Raw genomic sequence first — 15,139 nt, forward strand, 5'->3', positions numbered from 1 at the left:
TCTTAATTTCAGAGAAAGTTACATTATTTTGAGAAATAACTTGTGGAAAAAAGTTATGACTCCATAAAATATGTCACTTATTCAGGGGTTGCCAGTTTATTCAGAGAGAAAAAATGAACAAAGTCAGGAATAACTGTTTTAGGTTAAACTTTTCCTGTAACTCTCTAAAAGGGATTCTGCCCAAAAGTATTTTTACTTTTAATACTTTAATAACATGTAGCTGTTAATACTTTTGTTCTTACCTACCTACTTACATGAAATCTTATAAACTTACTGTGTATTTCTACAGAGCACTAGATTTAAAATAACCTGTAAATAAACCTATTATATTTAAATATTATTAAAAATTATAAGTAAGTTTTGAGAAGTCATAATAATTTGAGAAAAAATGTAGTACTTTGAGAAAAAAGAAAATATTTTGAGGGAAAAGTCTCAACAATTAAGAAAAAAGTTGTAATATTTTGAGAATAATTCTTGAGGAAAATAGTAATATTTAAAAAAAGTTTCAATATTTTAAGACAAGTAATATTTTCAGAAAAAGTTAATTAAACTATGTATTTCTGTCCTTTTAGTTAAATGCAATCTTTTAAACTTGGAGTAAAGTATTTCTACACAGCGGTTTAATTCAAATATGTGACATGAAGCTGAATGAGTGAAGTGAACCTGGTTTGATGAGAACTGGAGCAGCCCGGTCCGTCTGCAGCCTGCAGCTCTCAGGAGGAAATGGATCTGTGGATCAAAGTATAATGAGCCGAGCAGCAGCTCGTCTGCGTCGTCCACAGAGACACAGAGTAGATTTTAAAGCTCTGTGAGTCTGTGGAGAACAAAAAAACAAGACAAAACACGAACACACGTTTTCTTTTCTTAGTATTTCTATTGGACTGTTCAGGATTATACAGTACATAGAAAACAGTGACATTTTACACCACGTCAACATCTGTAAAACGGTTTGAAACCGTTTCTACATGGTGCCTGAAGTTGTTACAGATATAAAACATTACACTAATAATTAGACGCATCACTTATAAAGTCCACAATGTTTTTTAAAGTCTTTACAAATGGGCTGATTTCCTCCTTATACAACGTGAATCTTATCAACAGGGCAGAAAAATAAAACGTCGTACACATAAAAGCTTTTCTCTTTGCGTTCATGGCACCGTGCACACGGACATCAGACGGAGGCCTTACAGACGCTTCCTCACATCCTGTGTCAGATGCTGTTACACCCGGAGATTCAATATGATCCAAAATTGTGCTTAAGAACAAGAAAAGTCAGATATATGGGGGGATTTAAAGGAACAGTCTGACATTTTGGGAAATATGTTTGAGAGATTTATGAGAAAAACTGATTTCAGTCTCATGGATTCACAGCTCTTATGTGGAATCAGTTCTCGATCTCCGTCCCTACGAACATCATTTGCACATTTTATTGTGCAAATGGTACAAATATTGTGCTTGATTTAATTTTCAGACTGATGATCATAAATCATCCAACTGTCGCTCACCTGACCTCTACTGCTCCCTGTAGGTTACATCACCTTTTTAAATGACATCCAGCAGTGTGAGCTTCCCAGGTGATTTCTTTACTGTGCTGAACTGATGTACGAGTGTTTTCTTTAACTATTTCCTCTGTGCAACGGGAGGAATTCAACTGCCAAGTCTTCTTATATTGCATATACTGTTCCTGTTTTTATGTTTTATTGATCAGAATGTTAGCAGAATTCCTCTTTAAATGCAGTATGAGGCTGCAGCAGGCAGTTAGCTTAGCTTAGACAGGAAACGTACCAAAACCAACGTAGCAGCTCCTCTAAATCAGACACTAATACTCGTTTGTTTAATCCATACAAAAGCAGAAGTGTAAAAAAATCTCAAAAGAGCTGTTTCCTCGTTTACAGGCTTTGTGTTAAGCTAAGATCAGCTAAGCTAAGCTAGGCTAACGTGCTGTAGCTTCATATTTAGCTTGCAGTCATGAGAGTGGCATCAATCTTTCAATCATTTTCCCAAAACGTCCAAGTTGTTGGTGTTTAGAGGAGGGCAGTGTGGAACAGGACAGAACACGGAACCTTCTGTACTGACCTTTAAGATAAAACTGTCGAGAATCATAAAGTTAAAGCGCTGTTTGTTTCTGCTGAATCTTTAAAGTGGACAGTGCAAAACTTAAGTTAGAAGAGGCTTCAGTAATAGTTCCTGTAACACGAGGCAGGTGCACCTACACTACAGTAGTCCTAATACAGACTCCACACCGTTACATCAGTGCTAGCTTATTTTCCCTGGAGGAACGTCACTGGTTAGTCAAACATCAGACAATAAATAACAAAACGTCTTCCTTAACTAGAACAAATCCTCGGTGGCTTTTTCGAGGACGATGACCTGCAGGATGATCCGTGGAAAATGAATTAAAGAAAAAAACGTTTGTGTGATCAGAAACGGTTTCATCACCAGCTGCATTTAGTGGCTGCTCTGGAGTTTTTGATCAAGTTACAAGGCCTGAACAATTTTAACTGATATTGCAATTTGATTTGCAATATTAGAGGTAATGATCAGTTTTACATTATTATCCATATTTTGATTGAAAAACATGTTAAAATGATTTTTTTGCAGTTTTTTGACACATTTCCCTTAAAGAATTTCAGAAAGCCAGATAAAATGTTGATAAAGTGTCGATTAATTGTGCAGCCCGATAACGACGTGTCCTTCAAGTGAAACCTGAGCCTAAATTTTGATAATCAACATTTTTCAACATTTTCTGGATCAAACAACTAATCAATCATCAAGAAAAAGATCAATAATGAAAATAATCGTTACAGGAAAGACTTGAAAAACATGTCTGGACCCGTTTCTCAAGTGACAAGATTGTGACAGGATCAATTAAGTAAAACAGTCAACAAATTAATCGACAATGAAAATAATCGATACTTAAATTCCACAACTGCTGATGAAGACGTTGTGATTATGATGAAAGCTCCAGAGCAGGTTATTAAATGGACCTGATAGACTGTTTTGATAAAAACACAAAACTGTTGCAGAGATTCTTCATGTATAAAAAAAATAAAGTGTGTAAACACAAGAACTGACCTGTTTGTATAAAACATGCGGAATGGCCCTTTAAGTGACGGTAAACACAGGAGTGACTCTGTCCTCTGATGAAGACAGTGAGCTGCAGCTGAAAGCTCTGGAAAATAAAAGATGGTGACTTTGGAAAAAACACAAACGTTTCAAAAGTCGACTCTTTTCTCGTGTTACACAAACGAACATTAACGGAGTGTTTGGGCCACGAAAAAATATCGATCGATCGATCAATCAAGTTCAAATCAATCACAGCAATTCCACAAATATTTAAAGTACAAAGCTGTAACACTTTGAGAAAAAAAAGTCATGATGTTTTAAGATAAAATGTTTTTATATTTAGAGAATAAAGTTGTAATATTTAAAAAAAACAAAGTCAGAAAGTTTCAAGAGGAAAGTTTGTTGTTATTCAGAAAAAATAATAATTATAGTAATTTAGTAAATAATTTGTGCAGATAATGTAATGTTTTCAAAATAAAAAGCAGTAATAATTTAAGAGTTCAGTCATTTTATGAGAAATGAATTCTTCAACTAAAAGAGAAAAGAAGGAAACTTGGAGTCTAAATATTTCAGAATATTTAACAGAATAACTTCACATTTCAAGAAAAGTCAGAATCTTCTGAGAACGAAATTGTAATATTTTAATTATAGAAAAATGTTTCAAGTGGAAAATCGTTCTAACTTTAGAAAAAAGTCTTAATAATTTCAGAAAAATAGTTAAAATATTTAAAGAATAAAATCATAATAATTAGAGTTCAGTCATTATATCATGAGATCCTACAGCTGAAAGAGAAAAGAAAGAAAATAAAAGAAAAATTTAAAGAACAGTGATTATATTTTGAGAATGAAGTTGAAATATTTAAAGTTGTTTTATTATGAGATTTTACTACTTTATTGTAGAATAAATTCATATTCTAATAAAATAATATATAGATAAAGTTTACAGTCTTTATATTTTGAAGAAAAAAGTTGTAATAATTTGAGACTAAAGTCGTCTGAAAGAGGAAAAGAAGGAAAAATGTATTATTAATAATATTCCACAATATTTAACAGAACATCATATTTCAAGAGAAGTCATAATATTTTCAGAATAAAGTTGTTTCAATAAGGAAGTTATAATTTGAGAAAAAAAGTCAGAATGATTTGAAGAAAAGATTTGTGTCGCAGTATTTTGAGAATAAAGTTGTAACATTTTAAGAAAAAAGTTTAAAAAATATATTTTGAGAATTAAGTTTTATTACAAGAAAAAGAAGGCAAGATGGAGAATTTACTTTGATTTCTACCGAACTATATAATAAATATTTTGGTCAGTGATTTATGATTTTTTCTGTAGATAATTAAAGTCTGAACTATTTTTTGGATTATTGGAAATATTCCATCTGTTTTTTTCTCTCCAAACATTAACGTGGTTTGTATCTTGAGCTCTTTTTTCTCGTCGGTGGCCCGAACACTCCGCTGTCAGCTGACAGACACCAAGAAGAACTTTGTAAAATGTTGTTCAACATATAAAAAGAGTAAAACCAGACGCGGCAGTGTCCCTCTCTGATTGGTCTGCAGCCGTACAGACGACAGGAAGTCTCTGATGTGCTTCGTTTCCCTTCACTTTGATCTGTGCTTTGTTGTGTTGCATCACATTTTTGCTAAATAACAAATAAAGCCTCCAAAAAATCAAGTTGAAACATCACTTCTGCTTATTTTATAAGAAACTTAAATGCAAAACAGCACGTTAAAAAACGACGAGTGCAGAGGACGGATTCCTTTTGTTATTATAAACATCAATATTGCACCAAAGCAGCATATTTGGACGAGCATTCTGCAGAAGAATTTTAGAGAAAAAGGACTGAGATCAGGACAGGAAGTGGCTACCAGTGATATGCATAAATACAGTATAAAAATACAATATGGAAAAATCTGAAGGGGGTTTAGTCAGGCATGTCGGGCGGGATTGTGGGAAATGTAGTGGGAGAGTATAAGGTTGTGTTTAAGGGAAAGAGGAAAGATGAGTTTGTTTTTTTGGAGCCTCTAGAAGGTCTGGTCATCGTTGCAGGACTCCGTGGCGTGTCCGAAGGCCTCGCAGATGTCGCAGTAGGGCCTCTCGTCGGACGGTTTGCCGTGGTACGTGGTGTGAGGTACGGAGTCGGGGCTCTGGGCCTGAGTGGGACAGTCCTCCGTGTCGTGGAGGTCGAAGCAGTCGCAGATGTCGCAGAACAGACGCGGGGTCGCCTTCTTTTCCCGCTTCGACACACCTTCGACAAACCTGACGGAGAAAAGAGGGAAAACAGAGGAGAGAACTCAGACCACGACCATGTCGACATGTTTCGAGCTGAACTTATCTGTCGCCAGCTGTTGCGGCAGACATGTTTGTCGCTGTGTAACGACGATACGTTGTAAAGTTGTGGACTTTTTCAATGAGCTTGTCCTCTTTCCACCTTTGTTGTTGCAGGAGACATGTCTCCTGACCCTTGACCCTGTCACTGCATTCTGCCTCTACACTGCGTCTTACCGATGCGTAGCGTTAATTTCTGAACATTTACTCATCAAGTGTCTGAAGGATTCAAGTTTCTGTTTAATGATTCGGTGTTTCCCCTCTTTTCTATCGTGTCCCCGTCTCCTCACTGTTGAGCGTCTGCAGATCGGTTCACCTGCTGCGTCCCACTTTAATCTGCTCATAATCCCCCATAAAACCCAGACGTGTCGTGTTTACACCCGTTTTTGTGCAGATTAAACTAACAAGATATAACATGTTAATTAGTGAGCTTCAGAAGTGCTGATGCGTGGATTTTGTTACCTGCAGACAGCAGGACCGACTCTCTCCACCTGTTCTAACTTTTCATGCAAAGCAGGACTTTACAGGTAAAAAAAGTCATATTGTGATTATTTTGACTGAAATTAGTGGGAATGATCAGTTTTCATTTTACTGAAATAAAAATCTATTCAAATGGCGATGATGTGATATTTAATGAGGTCTGAACCAAACAAACTATTTTTCTTTCATCTGGAGAACAAAGATTTTTAGGTCAGGTCGTCTCTGCAGCTCTACAGAACCTCGTTTTCTCTGATTCGTTTCTGGTTCTGAGATTTGGCGATATTGTGATTTTATTGTGATTGTGATTCGGTGTGTGTTGAATGAAAAGGCTGCTTTGTAATATGAGTGTGTGTGAGACAGAGCTGCTTGTTTGAACGTCCCACACAGAGAGTTCACTCAGCTCTGTTTTAATATTGATTTTATTTAGTATTTTATTTCAGTAGTGGATAATCTCCCCTCGCTCTGCTCCTCACATATCTGCTGTACAAACAGAATCACAGGTAAAAAACTAAATAAAATATTGTAAGTTGTGTTTTTTGGGTAACTTTATAAAACATCCTGCGGCCTGGTGTGTCTGTGCAGGAAGGTGAAAGAACTGAAGAGAAAACACGGTGAGGAAATTACAGTAGTTTATAACTGAAGACTAAAATAAAGTGACGAGTTAAATAAAAAATGACTATGAAATAAACAGAGTGATGTTTTCTTTTGGATTCTAGTTCTTAGTTGTTGCCCGACTTCATGTTTGTTTGCATAAATCACTAAGAATAAAACAAAAACACACTTTACAGATTTATAATGAATCATCAATATGAATTTAATATAAAAACATTGTGTATATAATGATATAACTTTACTTAAGGAGCATAACATGGATGTTTTTTGTTGAGCATTACGTCCCTGCAGTTTATTGTGTCTATATTCACAATATTGTCTGTTTCTGTAATATTTCTGTCCTTCAGCAGTCAAACGTCTGTGAATGAGGACCTGCAGGAACCTGAGGCTGCTTTTAAACACGCTGACAGCTGTTTTCAGTCTTGAGCGACAGTTTTCGTGGCAGCAGCAGAGTTCTGTGCAGGAAAAGTTCACACGCTGTTCTGAGATAACGTCTCCTGGATGTCGCTTCATATTTAACTGTCTAACTAAACTAAACTAACTCAAATCAGAGAATTTATACTTTTTTCCTCTTAAAAAATGACTCAAACTGATTAATTGATTACCAAAATATTTGGTTGATTAATCGTTGCAGTTTTACTTAATTCATCACCTCAGCTGTTTCCACTCTTTAGAGACATGACATGTCGTCAGTCACGGCCTACGGCCTACGTGATCAATAATTATCGATATCGACTGAAATTAAACAGTTATTTCTTCTGTTGATTGTTTTGTTTGATCAACGGTCCAAAAACGATAACATCAGCATAAAACAAAGACGAGCAGCCGTCCTCCTTGGACATTTCTGTCTCTCTGAGTGTCTTTCTTACCCGTCCGTCCCGTCGTTGCCGTTGAACTCAGCCAGAGCGAGTTTCTTCAGTTTGATCTTCAGCTCCTCGTTCTTCCGCTGCAGGTCCACGATCACGCTGTTCAGGAAGTTGATCTGACGGAGACGATCAGGACACTGATGAGAACTGAGAACCGTGGACATGAACTGGTTTAACAGGAGCATGAGAGACTATTGGACGGTCCTACCTGTCCCTCAGCGAACTCCTTCTCCTCCCTCAGCTGCTCCAGAGCTGCGTCGCCTGCAGACGAAAACCACAAAACAGGTTGACAAAAAAGAAACGTCTCCTGTCCAGAAAACGGCGTGGACACTCTGATCGTCTGTCTCCTCACCTGAGGGTGGAGCTTCGATGTCTTCTCCCTCCGAGGCCTGCGTTCCCACAAGCCTTTGCTCCAGACTGCAAACACGACTCTGCAGCTGAGCCTTGTCTCTCTCCAACGTCTCCACGGCCGACTGCAGGGTTTTGGCCACGGCGTTTTCTCCTCGCAGCACGGCGATCTGCAGCGACGGAGCGAACACATCGATCTCTCACACGGCTCAGACGTCACACAACTAATTTACAGGAAAGTCAAATGTTTGTACCTCGTTTCTCAGAGTTTCCAGCTCGCGGTCTTTGTCTGAGATTAAGGCTCCAGTGGATTTCTGGAAGTTTATTTCTCCGTCTGTGTCCTGATTAGAGACGGTTTCTCTGTGGAAACATGGAGACATTTAGAGGACAACAAACTACACAAAGTAACTACAAACACATTACAAGAATAAAGACGGATTATAATCATAAATTCTCTCACATATCACAGACTCATATTTTCTTCTTTTAAATGGATTCTGTTTTCACTGTTCCTGCTATCAAACATATTTTGTTACTGTTTATTTGCCATCACTTGTATTATTTTTTGTATTTTTCTGTATTTCTGAGTTCTTAATAATGATGTTAAAAATTATATTTTTTAGGTGGAGGCTTCAAATAAGCCCTGTGGGTTTTTTTCCTCTCTCTGCGCTGCATATTATCTGTCATCTTTACCTTTTTTGTTATCCACGATTAAAACAAAATAAAGTTAGTTGCAGACCTAAAGATGTCGAGAATAAAGTTCTAACTTAATTTTAAAGACATTTACAGAATAAAGTCTCGAATAAATTTTGAGAGAAAAGTTGTGATATTAGTTTCAGATCTCCTGATCAGAGATCAGTTTCTCTCTCTGTGTTGGCTGCAGCCGTCTGCAGGGATCAACTCAAAAACTCTTGAATTTAAATGCAGAGACATAAATAACTTCATTGTGTCCCCTCCACCTGAGAAATCAACCTGACTTCAGTGGAAATTGTTCTCAGGTTTCAGCATAAAAACAATTTAAATATGTAAATGATGCTGGATTTTTATGACTCCATCAGCTGAATAATAAAACCAACCAACGATTGAATATAAATTCAAAGCTGAGACTCGTCTCATCTGTGGCTCAGTGGATTAATCCAGTCGTGGATTTTACCACCTGCCTCCAAAATCGACTGGACACCCGCTGACGTCTCTGCTCCTGATAAATGAAACCGGACGTGAAGCGGCTCGTTTCTCTGAATCTCATCTCTGCTGTTTCACCTCCAAACCTGTTATTTCTGCTTTCTTCACCTCTTGGTTTCCCTCAGGCCGACACCAGATCTGTCAGCTGCTCTTCCTTCACTTTGTTGCTCGGATCTTACATCACACGACCGTCATCCCGCCTCAGTCGTCCATCATCCTCGCTGTATTAAACAGTCTTTTTAAGTCGCCGCTCTCGTCGCAGAGAGACGTTTTAATCCTCTGATTTCTGACAAAAAGTTTCTGTTTCTGTTCTGAGAGACGCCTTCAAATAAAAGCAAAGATGAGATACTCAAACCACATTTAAAGAGCATACAGCTTAAGTTTAAATTTCATTATTTAACAAACGGCTCCACCAGACAAAACGATGCTAAATGAGGTGCAGGTACTGCCCGTTCTAGACCTTTCATTAAAAATCCTAAAACTCAAAGATTTAAGTTTATCTAACTTTTTTAAGAGTTTGAGCTCAAAAATCTGTTTCAGTACGTTGCTTTGAAATTTTGAGTTTTCTCTGAGTTTTCGTTTATACAGCGCAGAACTACAACAGTGATAAATGGAAATTAAAACGTTAAATAAAGTAACGGTGTCAGTTTTTGCCAAAGCCACAGGGAGCCACTGGAGAGGAGCTGAAGAGCCACATGAAGCTCTGCAGCTGCAGGTTACAGACCCCTGAATCACTGTGCTACATTTTATAAGCCAGTTTATAATCAGTCCAAAATACATGTGACAGCAACTCTCAATTAACAATATTTCAATCAATTCACACAATTAAAAGAATATTGAAAAAAAGCATAAAGCATATATGCATTTAGTTTTTAGAGTGTGCACATTTAGAAGTGACATTTCAAAGTCAGAGCCTGTTAAAAAGTCAGAACATGATATTTCTTACCTGGTCTTCATGTCTGCCTGTTGACTGTTTCGCTCCTCATTGTGCTGCAAGGAAAAAAACACACACGCACACACACGCACACACACACACACACACACACACACACGCACACAGATATAGAGTCATTTAAAATAGAAGATAAACCCGTCTGAGCTTTAAGAGTTCAGTCACAGCAGGAAGTAAATCCTCACTGTGACAAAACCTATTTATCAAATCACCGTTTCTGAATTAACAAAGCCTGATCGGTAACAGGATGGAGGAAATCGTCTACATAATATGAAGTTTGGAAAGGTCGGTACCTCCTGAGACTTCTGGGAGGCCAGCTTCAGCTCCTCACTGCGAGGGAAGAGAAAGAGAGGAGAGGGAGTGACACACTTAAAGAGCAGAATATCTGTGTCACCATCGCTGCTATAGGCTTAAATCTGCAGTGGAGACACATCTGTTAACATATATGAGCTGACATGCACTCAGAAAATGTTCCACTTGCTGTGATTCTGTGCATTTCCTGCACTTTGATCCAAACACATCCCGCATTATGTATGTCAGCGTCAGAGTGTATTGATTATGAGCCGTTCCACGTCAGATAAACCTGAGAGAAAATGTTCCAAAGCCTTTTAGGGTTCCACTTAGAGCTGCAATGATTAGTCCATTAATTGATGAGTTGATCAGCGGACACACAGCGGCAACTCGGCCTGGTGATACAGCTGTTAGCTAACTTTACATAAACACTTTCACAGGGTTCTTGTTTTAAAGTGTGTCAGATGGAAACATTAAAACATCAGCTGAAGACTTCTCAGTTAGCATTAGCATTAGCTTACATCAGCCAGTTACACTTATGAAATCTGCTTGCGAGTCGTAATTTTAGCGACAAAATCCACTGAAGCTGTTTTTGTTTACGTCTCTAAAGAATCACAGACCTCATGTTTTAACAGTTACTCCCAATTTCGATGTTTAATCTGCCACCGTTCTCACTGTAAACTGTGCGAGAATGGAAAGCTTGGCAGGCATAGCAACAGTAACTAAGAAGGGCGGGGCTTAGCAAAGAATAACTGCATAGCTGTGCAGAATTCATTGGGATTTGTTGAATTTGTGTGGACTGATTACATCTTCCTGTAAGGACTGACATCATTTCATTTGATCCATTGCTAATATAAATATATTGATTACAGCAGCTTTAAATTGATGCACTGGAAGATGTTATTGTAGTTTTTCTTGCAAAATCAGTTTGCAGTGAAGTTAAATCAGCTGTTACAGTAAATCAGCCTGCACTTATCATCCACAGACTGATTCTCATCATTCTAAATCCATCTGTTGGTGTATTTCTGCTGCTTATGTAGACGACTACACCATCCTATTTTAACATCTTAAAGGATTTGACAGCTGTGAAACCTGCGGCGGGTTTATACACTCAGCAGAGCTAAAATACAGTAGTGATACAGTACAGATACGTCTGAGGAAAATACCATCAGGACATTATGAAGCTGAGACTGTAATCAGTGTGTGTAATCAAATTTAGACCAGCAGCACAGACCGTGTTGTCTGAGAATTTATGAGACTGGGTATTTTTGGATGCTGGAACCGAATGATTTGCTGCAGAAATTGAAATTGGCTCCATGTGGGTCATTCTTAGGATTTGTGTCAAAGGAAGAACTCTGAAGCTATGTGTGACTAATAGGCCGGTCTGAGCACCATCTGGCTGAAATATTTCAGTGCCTGCTGTATAATTACATTGGCCATGGCTTTATAGCATCCACTTGACTCAGACACAACATGGAGGACTTAAAGGGAAACTGCACTATAAAAAAATATGCTTTATTACAAAGAGTTTTTAAATGAAACATCACTGCTGTGCCAGACTCAACTTTATCCACGTCTCTGTCACTTATATTCTCTACAGTGGGTGTAAACAGAAACAAACTAATTCTCAACTCGAGCAGAACTGCAGATGTGAAGCAGCTGAGGCTCTTGTGAAATTGTTTCATGCATCATCTAAAATTTAATACTATTATTACCTCTGTTATCTGTAACTGCAGATTTATGCTCTGTGTCACAACTGCAAGAAATCTAAATGCTTTTTTGACCGATTTGGGGGAAGACTTCATAAACTTAGACTACATTTTTTATAAAAAATATGACATTTTCAGTCAAATTCAAGCACTTTCAAAATGTATTGTCACGTTTTCTCTCATTTTTATTTGTCCGATGAGAAAAGTTTGTGTCTTCTGTACCAGACCTTTGTCCTTCATGCATGAATAAACCAGCCACACTGAAATTCAACTTGTTGGCCTGATTGAACTCTTCACCTCTCAGTCCTGTGGATTCATCTTTTCAAATACCATTATAATGATGAACAGATATTCATAAATAGAGTCCAGACAGTTTGGACTGATGTTCATGGATGAGACCACCATCATTTCAAACAACGCTGAGATATCGAGAGGAGTGGTGCACAGAAAACAACCTACTGCTCAACATCGACTAAACAAAGGAGCTGATTGTTGATTGTTGGAGAAACGAGGCGAAGACGCACAAACCAAACCAAAAACTCCATCAGTGGAGCTGAGGTGGAGCAGGTGCAGTTTTTTATGTTTCTGAGAGTCAATAAATAAATGAAGCTCAGTATAAACCATGATGAGGTTGTGGTTTCTAAAGAAATATCTCCACAACTTTTTGACTGATTGCCATTTGAGATTTGGTTGAAATATTCATGTCCCCTTCAAAAGGAATTCTAATAACTTTCATGATGTCTTAACTTTTCATCAGGTCAAAATTTCCTTTCTTTTCTTTCACTTTAGTTTCTGACCAAACACCTGCAAAACTAACCATATTCCCATCAGCCTCAGCTGTACCTTATCGTGCTCAGTACGGTGACACGTCACGCTAAATTCAGACGATGAACGTGGAAAAAATACCTGATAAACATCAACATGTGAGGACTGTGAGCATGTTGACATGCTGCTGTAAGCATTTAGCTTTGCTTGATTCAAACTGCAATTTCAGTCAAAATAATCACAGTATGATTTTTCTTCAGGCCCGAGGCACATAAACTTTTGTTGATCTTAACTTTGGTCTTTAACAGACAAATCTCTCAGGATTTGACCACAAACAAAACAAAACATCTGATCTGCACTGCTCACAGCTGATCTCTCTGATGCCACAAAAGCCACATTGATTCCTCACACACACACACACACACACACACACACACACACACACACACACACACACACACACACACACACTCTGATGTCATAGTGAGAGTGGCGGCCATGTTGGAGCCAGGCGGTCCTAGGAGGAGAGACGGAGCGATTACATAACGGCAGCAGACTGAGGAAGGACGCGGCTCAGAGAGGATGGAGGGACACATTGTTGGGACAAGACAGGATGAGGGTGGAGGAGACATGAGTCCTCCGATATGCAGACGTCTGAGTTGTAGGCGTAGACATAAAAGCTGACAAATCACTGAGGCTGCTGTTGTTTCTCTGTATCTGAAGGTATTTGTTGATGTTTCCGTCTCCGTCTGCTCCTCCTCCTCCAGGATGCTACATATTGATGACTATAATCCAGCCAGTCACGTCCATCTGGAGCTGTGATGTCACAACTCAGGGGAGGGGGGGGTGTGATGATGACTCAGGGGAGATGTGGCGGGATGATGTAAAGACTTGAAAACACACACGTGCAAATGCACCACATACTTACTTACACACACACACACACACACACACACACACACACACACACACACACACACACACACACACACACACACAGAGTCTATAAATAGACGTCGACATGAGGCCGGAAATCCTCCACAAACCGTTTCAGCTGAGTGATCGGTCTGCTGGTAATTAGAATATTAATCAATTTGTTGCTATGGCAACACCGCCAAATAGGGCTGAACGATTTTGCAAAAATATCCAATCGCGATATGATTTGCAATATTAAAGGAATGATCATTTTTTCAGCGATCTGTACCGAACAATGTAGAACTGTAATGATTTGTTGATTAAGGTGTCAGCTATTAAAATACTTGGCAAATATTCTGACAAATTCTCCGTTCTCCTCGTGTGAAACTGTTTCATGCATCATTTAAAACTTACAATCAATTATTCCTGCAGATTTATACTCCGTGTCACAACAAACAGAAAAGAAATGTAGGCTTTTAAGAACCATAAACTGGACCGCATTCATAAAAAGCTTTAAAAAAATCAGAAAAAGACATTTTCAATCAAATTCAAGCACTTAAAGCATTTTCAAGCTTTCCAGCACCTTACAGCTGTTGTACATGACATATTTATGAGAGCTGCAAATATTTTGATAATCGACTAATAATGTTGAGTCATTTTTTGATTAAAAAAATTCTCTGATTTCAGCTTCTTAACTGTGAATATTTTCTGCTTTCTTCACTCCTCTCTGACAGTAAACTAAATTTCTTTGGGTTATGGACAAAACGAGACATTGGAGGATGTCATTTTGGACTCTGATCAACATTTTTCAACATTTATGGACCAAAGAATTAATCAGTTCGTGGAAAAATTAGTGCCAGATTGATCACTAGTTGAAAAATAGGTCCAAACATGAAAACAGGAGAAGCGCACAAACATATCGTCCTCCAATGTCTTGTTTTGTCCTTAACGTACGTCCGTGCGCTCCACCTGTTTTCACGTTTGGACCAATTTTTCAACTGACAAGACTGCATTTAAAAATATTCAGCAGGAGGATTTACAACATTTTTCGTGGTTCAGAGATGTTTACATGGAAGCCATAAAACCGTCTCGAGGGAGTTTTTTCGCTGTGATTGTGAGTAGTGTGCATTGTACTCAACTCCGCCACCATATCCATAATCACATAATAGCACCCTCTGGCTAATTATGGGCTTTACACGGCAATTTATAGCATATTTACAAGTGGGAGCATCTCTCTGGAGAGTTACAGATGGAACCACCTTAATAACTCATGTGACATCTCAGTGTGAGACACTTTTTACATGTTTTTAATCGTTCAAAGCAACTAAAAATCGAGCCAAGGTTCTTTGTGCTGAATTAGAGTTTGAAAATGCAGGTTGGATTTTTAATCATGACCACGGACCCCGCAGGACAGATTTTACCACACCGGGTCTAATGAACTGGCTGGCTGGGGGTCACCTTTACAGGAAAAAACACATTAGTTATCCTCAGTACTCACATTTCCTTGCAGAGGACTCCGATGCGCTGGTTTTCTGAGCTGCTGCGCTCCTTCGACAGGCTGAGCTCTTCCTGGTATTTGGAGTTCTGCTGTTTCAGAGCCTCGAGCTGCAGAGGAACAGATGGAGAC

General features: G+C 38.4%; 1 protein-coding gene across 1 annotated transcript in view; it reads right to left on the reverse strand.

Annotated features, from left to right (window-relative positions):
* Window positions 1–4,739: 4,739 nt before the first annotated feature.
* The window catches only part of clip1b (CAP-GLY domain containing linker protein 1b), a 37,455-nt gene continuing 27,055 nt past the window's right edge, over window positions 4,740–15,139 (reverse strand). The window contains exons 16-23 of the mRNA XM_084746151.1: window positions 15,011–15,117; window positions 10,126–10,162; window positions 9,827–9,870; window positions 7,953–8,058; window positions 7,703–7,868; window positions 7,559–7,611; window positions 7,354–7,466; window positions 4,740–5,323 (exon numbers count right to left, since the gene is read on the reverse strand). Of these exons, the coding sequence (XP_084602277.1) occupies window positions 5,089–5,323; window positions 7,354–7,466; window positions 7,559–7,611; window positions 7,703–7,868; window positions 7,953–8,058; window positions 9,827–9,870; window positions 10,126–10,162; window positions 15,011–15,117 (861 nt within the window). The 3' untranslated portion in view covers window positions 4,740–5,088. The remainder of the gene's footprint in view (window positions 5,324–7,353; window positions 7,467–7,558; window positions 7,612–7,702; window positions 7,869–7,952; window positions 8,059–9,826; window positions 9,871–10,125; window positions 10,163–15,010; window positions 15,118–15,139) is intronic.

Source organism: Lutjanus erythropterus, chromosome 20 (genome assembly GCF_056507025.1).
Source record: "Lutjanus erythropterus isolate fLutEry1 chromosome 20, fLutEry1.hap2, whole genome shotgun sequence".
NCBI classification, from domain to species: domain Eukaryota; kingdom Metazoa; phylum Chordata; class Actinopteri; order Lutjaniformes; family Lutjanidae; genus Lutjanus; species Lutjanus erythropterus.